The 16,780-nt window shown below is 42.4% G+C and overlaps 1 protein-coding gene and 1 pseudogene across 1 annotated transcript in view; one reads left to right on the top strand and one right to left on the bottom strand.

Annotated features, from left to right (window-relative positions):
* ANKRD27 (ankyrin repeat domain 27 (VPS9 domain)) overlaps positions 1–16,780 on the bottom strand; it is a 67,453-nt gene that overhangs the window by 896 nt on the left and 49,777 nt on the right. The window contains 7 exon segments of the mRNA XM_005862483.2: positions 1,160–1,232; positions 1,418–1,496; positions 2,245–2,356; positions 3,597–3,758; positions 4,629–4,748; positions 6,305–6,502; positions 15,434–15,556. Coding sequence (XP_005862545.1) covers positions 1,160–1,232; positions 1,418–1,496; positions 2,245–2,356; positions 3,597–3,758; positions 4,629–4,748; positions 6,305–6,502; positions 15,434–15,556 — 867 coding nt within the window.
* Positions 7,338–8,493, top strand: LOC102261053 (annotated as a pseudogene).

Here is a 16,780-nt window from a genome sequence, read left to right as displayed (position 1 = left end):
GAGAGAGAGAGAGAGAGAGAGAGAAATGTGAGGGAGACACATTGATTGGTTGCTTCCTGCACGCTTTCCCCGCATGGGGGCTGTACTGGGGCCGTGAAAACCGGCCACCCAGGTACGTGCCCTTGACCAGGAATCAAATGTGAGACCCAATGGTGTGAAGGCTGATATTCTAACCACTGAACAACACCAGGCTGGGCCAGGCACAATTTCAACTCTAACATCCCTGTGGTGATAGTCTGACATGTACATGTTCCATGTGTTAAACACAGCATAAATGCTTTACGTGTTTTCACACTTAATCTTAACAATTCTAACAAGTATGCGCTATTGTTATCCACATTCTACAACTGAGGAAACAGGATCAGCAAAGTTAAGCAATCTGCCTAAAGTCCCATAGCTAGCAAGGGAAAAGCTAGCACGTGATTGAACCCAAGCAGATTTCAAACGCTGCTGGTTTCCCACCCAGCAGGTCTATTAGCAAAACCATGAAAGATTAAATATGAAATAAAAATTAGTCATGTGAACAAAATCACTAATTCTCTAAAGCAAAGATTGAGAACATTTGTATATTTGTCTCAACAAGCCTATGCTATAAATTCAAATTTTCACCAATAGCCACATATTACATTGGCAAGTAGCAGTGAGAAAAGTCATGTTTCTGAGAAGAGTCACCTAATAGCACTACAGAATGTAAAGCAGGCTTCTTTTTATAACTGAGTGACTAAATAGTGCTGTAGGAAGATGGTCACGTGCAGAATTGTCTATATGAGCAACTTTATACCATATTGAGAGAAGTTTTTTACCCATTTATATACAAACTTAGTTTCTTCTTTATGTTAGTGATTAGCATATTAGCAAATTTGCTTAGTGAAAGTTGAGATATTTCACCAAGTAATGCACCCCATGAACTGCAATGTCTTTCCATGCATATAACTATTTTCCACTTTTTCTTCACTTTCCTTTCTTAGTTCAGAAATGCATTGTTAAATATAACAATAAATGGCGTCTATACTCTTGACCATGCCACTAAAGAGCTCGTTTTGTTGTTAACTTGTATAGTGAGGGGAATAATGAAATGAGAAATGTGTTTACCATGAATTAGTTTTGCAAAAGCCAAGCTTTAAAAAATATGATTATAACCCAGTGTTTAATAACTCACCTCATGTGAAGACTCTTCAGGGAAATTAGGGACACTTTTATCTCTTGCCATAATCTCCCTTGAAGTCCTTCCCCTGAAATCCAAAACAAAGTAATTTAATGTTTGACAAAGTGGTGCAAAACACTGTGGTTGGCCAAAAGGTGGCAGCATTTGATGAGAGCATATTTGTCTATAACCCATTCAAGCTGTACATAATGCTTCTGTTTTCAGTAAAGGTAGGGTCAAAAGCACAGACATGAACTCAAATTTTATACTCACTTAAACTGACCGACTGAGTGGACAAAGTAAAACTGTCTTGTGAAAGGTTCATCTTGTAGATTATACATTTTTGAGTTCCCTGCAAATAAAAGGATAAACATTTGAAAACTTCCAAATAGTTTAAGAATTTTTTAAAAATTATGGCATAGATACAACCTTTCAATTTTCTTACTTTAACAACATTTTGAAAATTAAGCACTGCATGTGCTTAAAGAAACATATTTATTACTCTGTGAACCCCCATGAAACAAAGTTAAATCCTTAATACACTAATACTCCCTCGCCACAGCCCTTAGATAGCCTTGGGATTATTCAGATACGTATGTGGGTTTATTCACATTATTGCATCAAACTCATGTTGCAATTAAAAAAAAAAACAAAACATCTTAACTATAACAACTTAAAAAAGGGGGGGCGGGGAAGAAAATACTTCAGCCCTATCTGTTCGGCGAATGCTGTTCTAATTACCATCAACCAAAAATTTATTTAAAGGTAGCATTTACCCTGGTGTTCAGGAAATGCCTAGAAAATGACTGGCTTTGGAACACGAGACATGAAAGAAACTACCAGAGGTTGCTCCTCCTCTCCAGTTGGTGAGTGGAGGCCCTTCAAGGTAATGCTAAGATTCATCATCACAACCAACCAGAACACTAGCATAGAAATATCTGATAAATTAGGATGTAACATATATTTCTTTGGTGCCTAATCTCCCCTCAGTCAGGATTATAATTACATTGTACATTTACAATGAAATGAAAACCTGCAACTACTCATGAACTTCCAAATAAACCCAAGTTGAGAATTACAGAAAGAATAGAAGTTCTTACATTTTTTCCTGATCTTAACAGTAACGTACTCCTTGTGGTCTGTTTCGCCAACATCATCTAACGTGGCCACACAGCTTGGTACTACCTGAAGTAATTCCATTATTTTTGAATTCTATAATTTGAAAGGGAAAAGTTAACAGTAATATTTTTTATTCTTTTTCAGCAGTTAATTGCCTATTTTTGATACAAATGTCAGTATTAGGATAGCTGGACAGAAGAGCTAAGAAGCAACTGCAGATGAAACTTTGAGGCCATAAGTGAAAGAGCAGCCCTGCACTTGGAGCCTGGCTCCGCCCTCTGCTAGGCACTCAGGACTGGGCACTTTGCTGTTCTATGCAATTGGGTTGACAATAATAGGATCTATAATTTTAGAGTCATCAAGAGGCTATCCAGGGCCCAGCACATAGTAAGTCCTCAATAGAAACATTCATCAGAATGTTTGAGAAAGTGCTAAACTAAAAATTTTAAATATTTTTTTAAAATATATTTTTATTGATTTTTTTACAGAGAGGAAGGGAGAGAGATAGAGTCAGAAACATCGATGAGAGAGAAACATCGATCAGCTGCCTCCTGCACACTCCCCACTGGGGATGTGCCTGCAACCCAGGTACATGCCCTTGACCGGAATCGAACCCGGGACCTTTCAGTCCGCAGGCCGACGCTCTATCCACTGAGCCAAACCGGTTTCGGCGAATTTAAAATATTTCAATACTGTTAAGAAATGTCTGAAACTTAAAAATTAATTTAATAAGCCTATGAGTATGTTGGCTTTCTATGACTTTAACATGTTGGTAGTGTCATTTAACAGCCTACTAGTTGTCTACCCCAATTGGGAAACTAGATGAAGATTCAACATGAAAGCAGGAACAGTAAAGAGCTATCTTCTCCCACTTCTCCATGGTAAACGTGGCGGCACTGGGAGTGGTACTGGGCCTCCCCAATTCTCCATGCAGAATTCAAGGACTTTTAAAGCCACCAATTGAACAAACTTCCTCCATCGTGCTGCTAAGACCACAGGTGTATTTCCAATGCAGGGAGGGGGGACCAGAATGCTGTCTAAACTTGCTACTTCTCTGCGAGGACCTGACTGCTTGTCAGGGAGCCAGACTAGGGCCCAGACCTACGGTTGGTAAGAGGAGCACCTCTACTCAGGCCTTTGAAGACACACCCCTGAAGGACTGACTCCTGGATCCCGAGCAGCCCCCTTCTGACCAGGTGACCAAGTTCACCATATTGGCAGACTCCTGGCAGACTTCAGGCGTAGCCATTCAAAGGTCTGCTATTTCAGGTCTGGTTCACACACAGGCTTATCCAAAGTGAGCTGGGAGGCAATTGGGTGCCCTCCCACTCACCTGCTCAGCATAGTCTATAGCTGTGCACTGCCTCTTGTTCAAGAGCTGAACCGATGCTCCGTGTAGCAGCAGCAGCTCCACGACGAAGACATGCTTCTCTATCACAGCCTCATGCAGGGCTGTGTTGCCCTTATTGTTAGAGGCATTAATGGAGGCCCCGTGCTAGAAAGAAGCAGCACAATCAGAAGGAATGCTGAAGACGATATTAATGCAGAATCTAGATGGGTGTTCACTATAAAATTCTTTCAACTTTTCTGTATGTCTGAAATTTCTCTTAAAATGTTGGGGTTAAAGTAATACTGAGAAAAAACATTTATGTGCACAGATATTCATTGCAGCATTTATCATTATGGCAGAAAAAAAATAGAAGTCATCTAAAGCAGGAACAGTTAAACAAACACTCTATGGTACATCCATAGTTATGCAACCATTAAAATTTGAGGTTTTAATAAACAACTTTCTACCTTAAGCAAAAATAAGTAAGATAGAAAACAAGACTGTTTTAAATTATGCACATTTTCTTTTTTCTAGAAAAAAAATCCTCATCCAAGGATATTTTTCCATTGCTTTTAGATAGAGTGGAAGGGAGATGGGAGAGGGAGAGAGAGGGAGAGAGAGAAACACTGATGTGAGAGAGACAAGACACACTGATTGATTGCCTCCCGCACTCGGCTCAGTGGTGGAGCCTGCAACTGAGGTACGTGCCCTTGACCAGAAAATAAAAAGGGACAAAGGACATTCAGCTCACACTAAAGGTAACAGTTCAACTTAACCCAATACAATTCAATCTACCCTATAGGTAAAGAAGGCAAGATCTAAACCTTCAGCAAAAGCAGTGTGTGTCCTGAACTCTGCATCCTGGCAGACACGGAGAACCACTGTATGCAAATTTCATGCAAAGCTTCTCTCCCAGGGGCAGCTTAAAGCAAAGGGCAAGCTCTGCCCATCTGCAGTGCATGGCCAGGGTCTTACCAAGTGACGAGATGCCATCACTAACCAGTGCCAGCAGCTCCTGGGCTGTGGGGCCCTTACCTGTAGCAACAGTGCTGCAACTTCATGGTGGCCACTGGAGCAGGCATACATGAGGGGTGTGTTTCCACTTACATCCTTTTTATTGGGCTTTGCATTGGAATCTAATAGATACTTCACCACCTAGTCCAGAGAAGAACAATTTTTAATTAAAATTGGGAGAAATCCTGTGGCTTGATATTCTTTTGACTCTTCTCTAAGTTTATCTACTTTTCTCTAAGTTTATCTAGCAGGTTCTTTAGACCGGGAGAAAACAGACCAGCTGAAAGGGGGGGGGGCGGGGGATTAACATCTGCTGAGGGTTGACTGTGTGCCAGGCACTTGTTTCTTCATTTAATCATTTGATCTACCCCACAGAGAGCTGGAATTATTACTCCAGTTTTACAGGTGAGGAAGCTGATGCTTGAAGCACTATGTGAGATGTTAGGAGAGAGGTGGGAGACCTGAAATATGGTTCCTGACTTTAAAATACTTACATTAGAATAAGGGAAAATGAAATAATATAATTTTCAAAACAAAAAATGGGACTTTAAAAAAGTAAGTCATCCCACAGTCATCTCTTAGCCCTCCTCTAGAGGGCTGTACTCTACTTATTATAATTTTAAATTTTCATTTATTCATTTATTGATTTTAGAGAGAGAAGAAAGGAGAGGGAGAGAGATAGAAACATCAACAAGAGAGAAACATTGATGAGTTGCCTCCTGCACACCCCCATCCCCAGGGATTGAGCCCATAGCCCAGGCATGTGCCCTGACCAGGAATAGTACTGGTGACCTCTTGGTGCATGGGATGACATTCAGCCACTGAGCCACACCAGCCAGGCTATTATTATTATTTGTTGTTAATTCTCATCAGAGTGTATTTTTTCCACTGACTTTTAGAGACAGTGAAAGGGAGGGAGCGGGGGGAAAGGGGAAGGATGGAGAGAGCGCGAGCAAGTGAGAGAAACATCTACGTGAGAGACACATTGATTGGTTGCCTCCTGCATGCCCCGTCAGGGCCGGGGATTGAACCCGCAACCCAGGTAAGAGCCCTTGACTGGGAATTAAACCCTCAACCCTTCAGTGTGCAGGCTGATGCTCTAACCACTGAGAACGCCGGCCAGGGCTGTACTCTACTTTATAAAGTGCTGAGCTGTTTAGCACTGACCAAGCGCTGTGGGAACGTCAAGGCGCTAACATGCAGCAGGAACCTTGGAGGACCAACACCCAAGCATCAGAGAGCTGGGGCTGGGGTCAGGCCAGAATGCTGGGAGGGCAATGGGAAGGGGCTGGCTCCACACAGGAGCATCAGATTCTGTGTTCTGTTGCTAGTGGTCCATCCATGTGCACCTCAGAATCTCGGGCTGGGAGGAAGGAAGGGTGCTGGTCCTTTGGGGCACATGTCAAACCCCTGTCCCTAGGAGCATTCCCAAGTGAGGTTCTAAGCCAGGGGTGGGGACGTCTGGCCCGAGGGCTATGGAAGGCCTGTAAAATCATTTGGTCTGGCCTTGCCAAGGCTTTAAGGGTGAGTTATTAAAATGTTTGACCAATACAGCAGGCTAATTTTTAAACTGACAAATTTGGATGGCCCGTGAATGATGTTGTAAACATCCAAATGGTCCGTGGCAGAAAAAAGGTTCCCACCCCTGTTCTAAGCACAAGCAAATACCCTAACACTCTGCCCGAGACAACCTGTACCTGAAAGTGGCCTTGTTGGCAGGCCAGGTGGAGTGGGACAGCTTGGTTGGCATTTCTGGCAGCCACATTGGCACCATGCTTCAAAAGGAGGGGGATGAGGTCCACCCGACCATGCAGGGCAGCAACGTGCAGTGGGGAGGAGCCGTCCTGGTGGGTCACATTCACACCAAGCCCACTGGCAGGAACCTTTGCCAGCTTCTACAGGTGCGGAAGACACAAACAGAATGTCATTCGTATTTAAGAAACCAAAGCCATCTGCCCCTCACAACCCCTCAGCAAATTCAAGGTCACAGTGGCATCCAGAACCAGGTTACCCGCAGGTGAATCCCCACTACTTCATTTATTTATTTTATGTTTTGTGAATCCTCAGGTGAGGATATTTTCCCATTGATTTTTAGAGTGGAAGCAAGGGGGAGAGACACAGAGAAACATCGATGTGAGACACATTGATTGGTTGCCTCCCGCACGTGCCCCAGATCAAGCCTACAACCAAGGTATGTGCCCTTGACCAAAGTCAATCCTGCGACCCTTCAGTCCATGACGTGATGTTCTAACCACTGAGCAACCGGCGAGGGCCATCCTAACTACTTAAAAAAGATATGTGAGTCCAAGGATTAACTTCTATTTTTCAAGAAAGCAACCCCTAAAATAGTACCTTATTATGCCAATGGAAGAAAAAGTCTGCTCAACAGATGACGCTGGAACAACTGGGTATCCATATGTGGAAAAACTGCCTGTCAATCCTTATCTTACACCAAACACAAAAATTAAAATGCATCACAGATCTAAATGTACACGCTAGCTGAAACCGGTTTGGCTCAGTGGATAGAGCGTCGGCCTGTGGACTGAAAGGTCCAAGGTTCGATTCCGGTCAAGGGCATGTACCTTGGTTGCGCACACATCCCCAGTGGGAGATGTGCAGGAGGCAGCTGATCGATGTTTCTCTCTCATCGATGTTTCTAACTCTCTATCTCTCTACCTTTCCTCTCTGTAAAAAATCAATAAAAAATATATTAAAAAAAATGTAAACGCTACAACTATAAAACTTGAAGAGAACACAGAAGAAAATCTTTCCAACATTGGGATAAGCAATGATTTCTTAGATAAGACAAAAAGCAAAAACATAAAAGAAAACCTCGATAAACTAGGTTTAGAAATTGTAAATCTATGCTCTCTGAAACAGACAATTAAGAAAATGAACCTTTCCGCTTTCCCTGGTAGAAACTTGGCCATGAGCAGTGAGGAAGCACCAGACTATGGGCAAGGCATAGTAACTGTGGTCGACTGGCCAGGGTGTGCCTTGAACTTACTCACACGCCCGCAGTACTATTATGGAGATGGGAGTATGTCCTCATACCTCATGGCATCATTGTGGACAGAACTGAGCAGCTGACTAAGGATATTATAAAAAAGACATAGGATACTGTGACATTTTGGTTCTGTGTGTGCTTAAAAAGGTTACAGGTTCTGTGCTGATCTTGTAGAACCTTAAGGACATCAGCCGAAATTCAGATAGATTTGTCCCTATGAAGGTTGATTTCATCAGATTAAAAAGTTACAGGCAATACATTCATATGGATGAAGAGACCAAACAGAGAGAATCTGATTGTGGCAATTTTATGGAATAGACAACTTGAAAACCCTCTTGTTACAAAAATGCCACGTGAAATACATTTTAAAAGCCTCTTAAATGTTTACTGGAGCTCACAAGAAGATATAGAAACTGAGACCTGAGATGTTAAGTAACTTGTCCAAAGTAAAAAAGTGTGTAAATGGAAGATCTAATATTCAAACCCATGTTCAACTCCAGAGTCCAAGACAGACCACTAAAACTTACTGTCTCTCTAGAGATGTGTTGACACATTGAGACGAATTAGGCTAAAGGGAGGAAAACTTCACAAAGGAATCAGCATCATTTTTTCCTGAGCTTAATTTTCATATTTACTGAACTCAGTTAAACTAGCTCCCATAATTTCTGGGAGAATGGAATATCTGTAAATAGTTAACTGCTCATTATGTGAAATATTTTATACATTATATTAATAAATTATGAAGAATTACATTCCAATAAAATATTGACAAAAATGAAAATCAAAAGGCAGGAAAATTTGAGATCTTACTCTCCAGCTTATATTGCCAGTTTGGCTCAAATAAACTCTTATAAAAATTCTCCAAAAAAAAATCACCAAATAAGAGAAAATGTTTGTGATATGTATACCTGACAAAGGGCCAAGCAGAATTAAAAAACAAAAACCAAACTCTTACAACTCAATAACATAATCTAATTTTTATTATTATTTTTAAAAATATATTTTTATTGACTTCAGAGAAGAAGGGAGAGGGAGAGAGAAATAAAAACACCAATGATGAGAATCACTGATTGGCTGTCTCCTGCACACCCCATAATGGGGATTGAGCCCATAACCCAGGCATATGCCCTGACCGGGAATCGAACGCTGACCTCTTGGTTCATAGGTCGATGCTCAACCACTGAGCCACACCGGTTGGGCTATTTTTATTTTTTAAAAAATATTCTTTTATTGATTTTAGAAAGGAAGGGGGAGGGAGAGAGATAGAAGCATCAATGATGACAGAGAATCATTGACTGACTGCCTTGCACGTCCCACACTGGGGATCGAGCTTGCAACTTGGGCATGTGCCCTGACCGAGAATCAAACGGTGACCTCCTGGTTCATAGGTCGACCCTAAACCACTGAGCCACACCACCTGGGCTAACTTTTAATAGCAAAAGATTTGAAAAGGTGAATGGTCAGCCAATAAGCACATAAAATAACATCTTTAGTTATCAGGGAAATGCAAGTCAAAATCAGGAAGGACAGAACCAAAGGGTCAGAAAACAGATTGTTGATTGTTGAAATGGGGCAGGGAAGGGGGATAACTACAGAGGGGCAGGGGAGGCTATTTTGGGGTGCTAGACATAGTCTGTATCTTCACTGTGCTGCTGGAGGTTATAAGACCTTGAATTAACTTGTCAAACCTCATCAAATTGTCTGCTACTTACCTCTATAGTTCACCTTCATTTTTATCATGAAACTACCTTATTATTCACAGTGGTTTTAAAATAAATCATGTGGATGTAGAATAGTCAATCAATACTTAAAAGGGTAAAAAAAACCCTCCCTGATTTATAAACCATATAACTAAAAACAAACAAATAGTAATGCTGAATCATTTATTTTGATAGTAGAATTAATTAGTCACTATTTTCTGTGACTGGTAAGGATAAAAACTGGTTTAATCATCAGAAAGTAAATTAGTTCACTTTCTGATGATTAAAAATGTCATTGTCTGCCCAGCTGGCATGGCTCAGTGGTTGAGCATCGACCTATGAACCAGGAGGTCACAGTTCAATTCCAGGTCAGGGCACATGCCTGGGTTGCAGGCTCAATCCCCAGTGTGGTGCATTCAGGAGGCAGCCGATCAGTGATTCTCTCTCATCATTGATGTTCCTCTCTCTCCCTCTCCCTTCCTCTCTGAAATAAAAAAAAAAAAAATTAAGTAGGTGGGAAAAACAATGAAATACCCCTGCACACTTAACTGTAGGATGATGGCTAAAATTAAAAAATCAAAATACCAAGTGCTGACAAGAACGTGGGGCAACTAGAATTCTCACACACAACTGGTTGGAATGGAAAATGCTATAATTACTATGGAAAACTGGCTGTTTCTTATAAAGTTCAACATACACTTAAATCTATGACCCAGCAATTATACTCCTAGGTATTTAGTCATGTAAACATTTTTATACAAAGACTTGTACATAAACATTCACAGTAGTTTTATTCACCAAGCCAAAAACAGGCAACTACTACCCAGGCGGTGTGGCTCAGTGGATTGAGCATTGTCCCATGCACCAGGTCACTGGTTGATTCCTGGTCAGGGAACATGCCAGGTTTGTGGGCTTGATTCCCACTAGGGGGCATGCAGGAGGCAGCTGATCGATGCTTCTCTCTCATCTGATGTTTCTATCTCTCCCCCTCTCCATTTCTCTCTCTAAAACATCAATAAAAACATATTAAATGTATACAGGTGATTAAATAAACAAATTATGGTATATTCAACAAAATGCTACCCAGCAATAAAAATAAATGGGCTAGTAATGCAGCATGGATCTCAAAAACATTCTGCTGAGCAAAGAAAGCCAGACTCAAAAGGGTGTGTACTGTACATTTCCATTCATGCACAATTCTAGAAAATGCTGATGAGTTTGTAAAGACAGAAAGCAGATCAATGGTACATCTGAAAAATTATCCGTGCTGGGGACAGGGAGGAAGGGCAGAGCTGCACACGGCATGAGGAACTCTGGTGGTAATGTGGATGCTCTGTATCTTGATTGTGGTGATGGCTTCATGGGTGCACACATCTGTAGGAACTCACCAAACTGTATTCTTTACATGGATATATAGTAAGTCCTCACTTAACATCGATAGGTTCTGTGACTTTAAGCAAAATGACGCATAACAAAACCAATTTTACTATCGGCTAATTGATATAAAGAGTTAAGTTCCTGTAGCATCTCATCAGCATTATATTGAAACTAGAGGCCCAATGCATGAAAATTCATGCACGAATAGGCCTTCCTTCCCCCGGCTGCCAGCACTGGCTTCCCTCTGGCATCCAGGATCTGGGTTTCCCTCCTTCAGCTGCTGGCAGGCACCCAGGACCCAGGCTGGCTTCCCCGGGGCCGCCCGCAGGTACCTGGGACCCGGGACCCCGGCTGGCTTCCCTTGGGCCCCAGCTTTGTCAGGAAGGATGCCTGGACATCCAGAAGGTCATTCGGCTGTCAGGTCTAATTAGCATATTACCCTTTTATTATTATAGACTAGAGACCTGGTGCACGAAATTCGTGCACTGGGGGGGGGGGTTGTCCCTCAGCCTAGCCTGACTCTCCAATCTGGGACTTCCCTCTCACAATCCGGAACTGCTGGCTCCCAACTGCTCGCCTGCCTGATTGCCCCTAATGGCTTCTGCCTGCCAGCCTGATCACCCCCTAACCACTCCCCTGCTGGCCTGATTGACACCTAACTGCTCCCCTGCCGGCCTGATGGCCCCCAACTGCCCTCCCCTGCCGGCATGATCGCCCCCAACTGCCCTCCCCTGCCAGCCCGGTTGCCCCCAACTGCCCTCCCCTGCAGGCCTGGTCACCCCTAACTGCCCTCCCCTGCTGGCCTGATTGCCCACAACTGCTCTCCCCTGCCGGCCATCTTGTGACCACATAGGGGCGGCCATCTTTGTGTGGGGGTGTGATGGTCAATTTGCATATTACCTCTTTATTATATAGGATATTATTTGAGTACTTGCTGTACTTTATAATATGTAAGTTATACTTCAATAGAGTTTTTAAAAACTCTATATACACCAGTGGGATAGAAGAGAATGGGGTTGGGGGGAAGTTTTAATTTAATTACAGACATGAAGCAATTTTTGTGCTTTTTTGAGAAGTTACAAAAAGAGGAAAAGATAAGAGTTTTTAAATGAACAGGGAACATAAGGCTTTTTTTGGGTCTGTTGGTTTTTTTATTGATTTTAGAGAGAGAGGAAAGGAGAGGGAGAGAGAGAGAGAAATATATCGATCAGTTGCTTCCCCTAGCACCCAGACCAGGGATCAAACCCATAACCTGGGTATGTGCCCTGACCAGTAATTGAACCCAAGACACTCTGGTACACAGGATTACGCTCCAACCAATTGAGCCACACTGGTCAGGGCCAACATAAGACTTTAATCCAATAAATTCAACAGATATTGTAATGTGTTTTAAGCATCTTGTTACAGCTAATGAACTGAGGTGAAGAAGAGAGTATAGAAAAATAAGAAAAGAAGAGAGATGGAATAACTGCTTCTAGCTGCAAAGACTCACTGACTGGACCTGGGGGGTTTGTTACTTCATATCTTTTGAAATATCAGTTGCCTTTTTTATCCCTATTTTTTTCATAGCCACCCATCTAGGGGGAAAACATTTTTGGACTGTACACATCCGGCACCATGGGAACAGAACAAAAGTTGCACAGTCTAATGTACACATTAACCTGCCACTGAAAAGCCACACGTGAATGAAAAATATAGTCATTTCAGTATTCTTAGGTTAGAGAAACCCATGGTAAAGCTTTTTAAATAAGGTAGTATACTCTTACAATACGAAACATAACACCCGTATATCTATTTTGTAAAGTCAAATTAATTTTCTTAGTATGGAACACACCTTGAGTTAGAGAGCTAGCACACGAGTGCATACTGTGTACATGATGCTATTTACAATTACACAAAAGAAAAGAAAATACTTAGATATACATTTAACAAAATGGACAGGATCTGTTACGCTGAAAATCACAAAATGTTGATGAAGAAATCAAAGAAGGCCTAAATATAGTAGAGATATACCATATTCATGAAGACTCAACATAGTAAAGATGTTATTTCTCTTCAAATTGATGTATAGTTTTAATGCAATTCCTATAAAAATTCTAGCAAGGTTTTTTTGTAGACATAGATAAGTTTATAGTTTATAGGAAAAGGCACAGGCCCTAGAATAGCTAAAACAATCCTGGCAAAGAAGAATAAATTAGGGAGAATCACTCTACCCAATATTACGTCTTACTATCAGTTGCAATAATCAAGACGGTGTGGCCCTGTGTGGCTCCCACAGATCAGTGGGACAGAATAGCGAGCTCAGGGATAGACCCACACCATACACAGTCCACTGAGGTCCAAAAAGCAAGTTGGTGGAGGAAGGATGGCCTTTCAACAAATGGTGCGGGAGCAAGTGGACATCTGCAGGCAAAAAATAAACTGCAACCTAAATCTCACACACTGTACAAAATTTAACTGGATCAGGGACTTAACTGTTAAATGTAATATTATAAAACTTTTAGGAAAAACAAAAGGAGAGAATCTTTGAAATCTAGGGCTAAGCACAGTGTTCTTACATTTATCCACAAAAGCACAATCCATAAAAGGAAAAACTGATAAACTGGACTTCTAAATTAGAAACCTGCTCTGTGAAAACCCATGTGAAGAAGCTACAGGCAAACTATAGACCAAAAGAAAATATTTGCAAACCACATATCTGACAAAGAGCTGGAATCCAGAATAAATAAAGAACTCTGAAAACTCAACAGTAAAAAAAAACAAACACAAAAAAACAACACAACACCACACACACATACAACAGCCCGGCCCAGTAGCTCAGTTGGTTAGAGTGTCGTCCCGATATGCCAAGGCTGTGGGTTTGATCCCTGGTCAGGGTACATATAAGAATCAACCAATAAGCCCTAGCTGATTTGGCTCAGTGATTAGAGCGTTGGCCTGTGGACTGAAGAATCCTGGGTTCGATTCCAGTCAAGGGCACATGCCCGAGTTGCGGGCTCGATCCCTAGTAGGAGGCAGCCAATCAATGATTCTCTCATCATTGATATTTCTATCTCTCTTTCCCTCTCCCTTCCTCTCTGAAATCAATAAAAATGTATTTTAAAAAAATCAACCAATGACTAACCGGTTTGGCTCAGTGGATAGAGTGTTGGCCTGCAGACTGAAAGGTCCTAGGTTCGATTCTGGTCAAGGGCATGTACCTTGGTTGTGGGCACATCCCCAGTAGGAGTGTGCAGGAGGCAGCTGATCGATGTTTCTCTCTCATCGATGTTTCTAACTCTCTATCCCTCTCCCTTCCAATCTGTAAAAAAAATCAATAAAATATATGTTAAAAAAAAATCAACCAATGAATACATAAATAGGTAGAACAACAAATTGATGTCTCTCCCCTTTTTCTCTCTCTAGAATCAATAAAAACATTTTTTTAAAAGAAAGAAACGAGTAACAAAGTGGGCAAAGGAAATGAACAGACATTTCACTGAAGAATAGATACAGATGGCAAATAAGCACAGGAAAAGAGGTTCAATGTCATCACCCAGTAGGGAAAGCAAACTGCAACCCAATGAGACAGTGTTACACACTTATTCGAACGGCTAAAATAACTAATAGTGACAACACAAGCTGGTGAGGATGCAGAGAAATTGCACCACTCATAGATTGCTGGTGGGAATGTAAAATGTATAACCAGCCTGGGAAAGTCAGTTCTTCACAAAACTAACCATAGAATTAACATGTAATTATCACATGAGTCAGCAATTGTACTCTTGGGCATTTACCTTAGAGAAAGAAAACTATGTTATGTTCTTACAAAAACGTGTACACAAATGTACATAGCAGCTTTATTTGTAATTTCCCACATCTAGAAACAAGCAACATGTCCTTCAACAGGAGAGTGGTTACACCAGCTGGCACATACAACCATGAAATACTGCTCAACAATAAAGAAATAAACTGTTAACTACATGCAACAACTTGGAATCATGCTAGAGAACAAAGCCAATCCTCAAAGGTTACGTGCTGTATGATTACATATATAACATTTTTGAAGTGGAGAACAGATTAGTGGGTGGTGGGGTGGGGGTGACAGAGAGAAGTGGGTGTTGTCGTAAAAGGGCAACGTGAGTGATTCTTCTCATGGTGAGTGAACTATTCTGTACCTTGAATGTGGTGGTGGGTACACAAAGCCACATATGTGATAAAACTGGATAGAACTAAACACACACACACACACACACACACACACACACACACACGAGCACAGGTAAATGGGATATCTCAATAAGGTGAAGGATTGTATGTGTCTATGGTTTTGCAAGCTGTTACCATTAGGGGAAACTGGATTGTACAGGGGACGTGTCTGCCACAGAGGAAGTACCAACGTGAGCAATGGTAGTGGCAATGGACCTCAAGTGCAGCCTCCCCAGGGGGAATGTGACCACATGGACGGAGACCCTCAGGCGTGTCTATTTGTAAACTCCTGCCTATGACTCAGGGGCCCAGAGAGCACATGTGGATGTCCCTGCTCACTGACCTGCCTGTTCAGGAAGCAGGCAGCCCAAGCCAGATCCTGTACTGGCGCCAGCTTCTCTCCGCCCTGAGCTAACTAACCCCACCACATCTCAGGGATACCCACTACCAGCCACTCAGAAATTAGCTGGCTGAGAAGCAGACATCGTTTTCAAGGGGACAAAGAAGAGTGTTCCCTCCTATCACCACCCTCATCAACAGAAGCAACGCCAAACCTTTTGAGCTGGAGCACATTTTGGGCATTGGCACAAGGGGTGACAAAATTCAAGATCTGCAGCACTGACAGCATCCTCCACATCCTCCAGGTCCTCCTCTGTCCACTCCAAAAGGTAACGCACCTGAGGTTGTACAGTAAAGAGAAATAGGAACTTAAATCTCATCCTTAGCTCTTTTACAAGATACAGTACGTTAAACTCTCTAACTGTTCCCAAATCAGGGCCACAGTCACTAAAAAATGACAGGTGCTGCTCACAAAGATTCCAGGGGTCACATGTGCTCAAGCCTTTCTAAACCCTTTCATGCTGATATAGAGAGATTAAGCTACTGTTTCTGTAGCTTGTGTTAGAGATTCTTTTCTTCTATCTTTGTTATTTATTTATTTATTTATTTATTTATTTATTTATCTTTAAAAAATATCTTTATTGTTGAGAGTATTACAGATATCCTCTTTCCCCCCCATTCCCCCTCCACCTGGTTCCCGCCTTGCTCCAGGCCTTCGCCACCCTATTGTCTGTGTCCATAGGTAATGCCTATTTATATAACAAAAGCCTAGGCCAGTGTTTGGCAAACTCATTAGTCAACAGAGCCAAATATCAACAGTACAACACTTGGAAATTCTTTTGAGAGCCAAATTTTTTAAACTTAAACTATATAGGTAGGTACATTGTTATTAACTTAATTAGGGTATTCCTAAGGCTTAGGAAGAGCCACACTCAAGGGGCCAAAGAGTTGCATGTGGCTCGCGAGCCGCAGTTTGCCAACCACGGGCCTAGGCAAACATTACGGTGGAATGACCAGAATGACCAATTGCTATGATGTGCAATGATCACCAGGGGACAGACGCTCAACACAGGAGTTGCCACCTGGTTGTCAGTGCGCTCCCACAGCCAACCTCCCATGGCTGGCCAACCTCCACGGTCCCTCCCCCTGGCCAGCCAGCCCCGATTGGCCCTGATTGGAACTGGGCAAGATGGCCCCAATCGCCGGCCAGGCCGAAGGACCCCACCCATGCATGAATTCATGCACCAGGCCTCTAGGCCTATCTAATAATAGACAAACATGGTAATTGACCATACCTTCGCTACGCTTCCCATTGGCTAATCAGGGCGATATGCAAATTAACTTCCAACAAAGATGGCGGTTAATCGCCAACAAAGATGGTGGTTAATTTGCATACGTAGGCGCAATGCTGGGTGGCGAAAGTGGAAGGATGGAAGAAGCCGCCTGCCGCTGACGGTGATCGGAAACCCAGGCGGCAGGCAAGAGCTGGGTGGCAGGGCTGTGATCGGAGAACCGGGGCCGCCTTTGCCCGCCCCCCGGCCGGTGACTGGAGAAGCTGGGCG

The sequence above is a fragment of the Myotis brandtii genome, unplaced genomic scaffold, assembly GCF_000412655.1.
Source record: "Myotis brandtii unplaced genomic scaffold, ASM41265v1 scaffold165, whole genome shotgun sequence".
Taxonomy (NCBI): Eukaryota; Metazoa; Chordata; class Mammalia; order Chiroptera; family Vespertilionidae; genus Myotis; species Myotis brandtii.
Note: the sequence above shows the minus strand (reverse complement) of the source record. Positions and strands in the feature narration are given on the sequence as shown.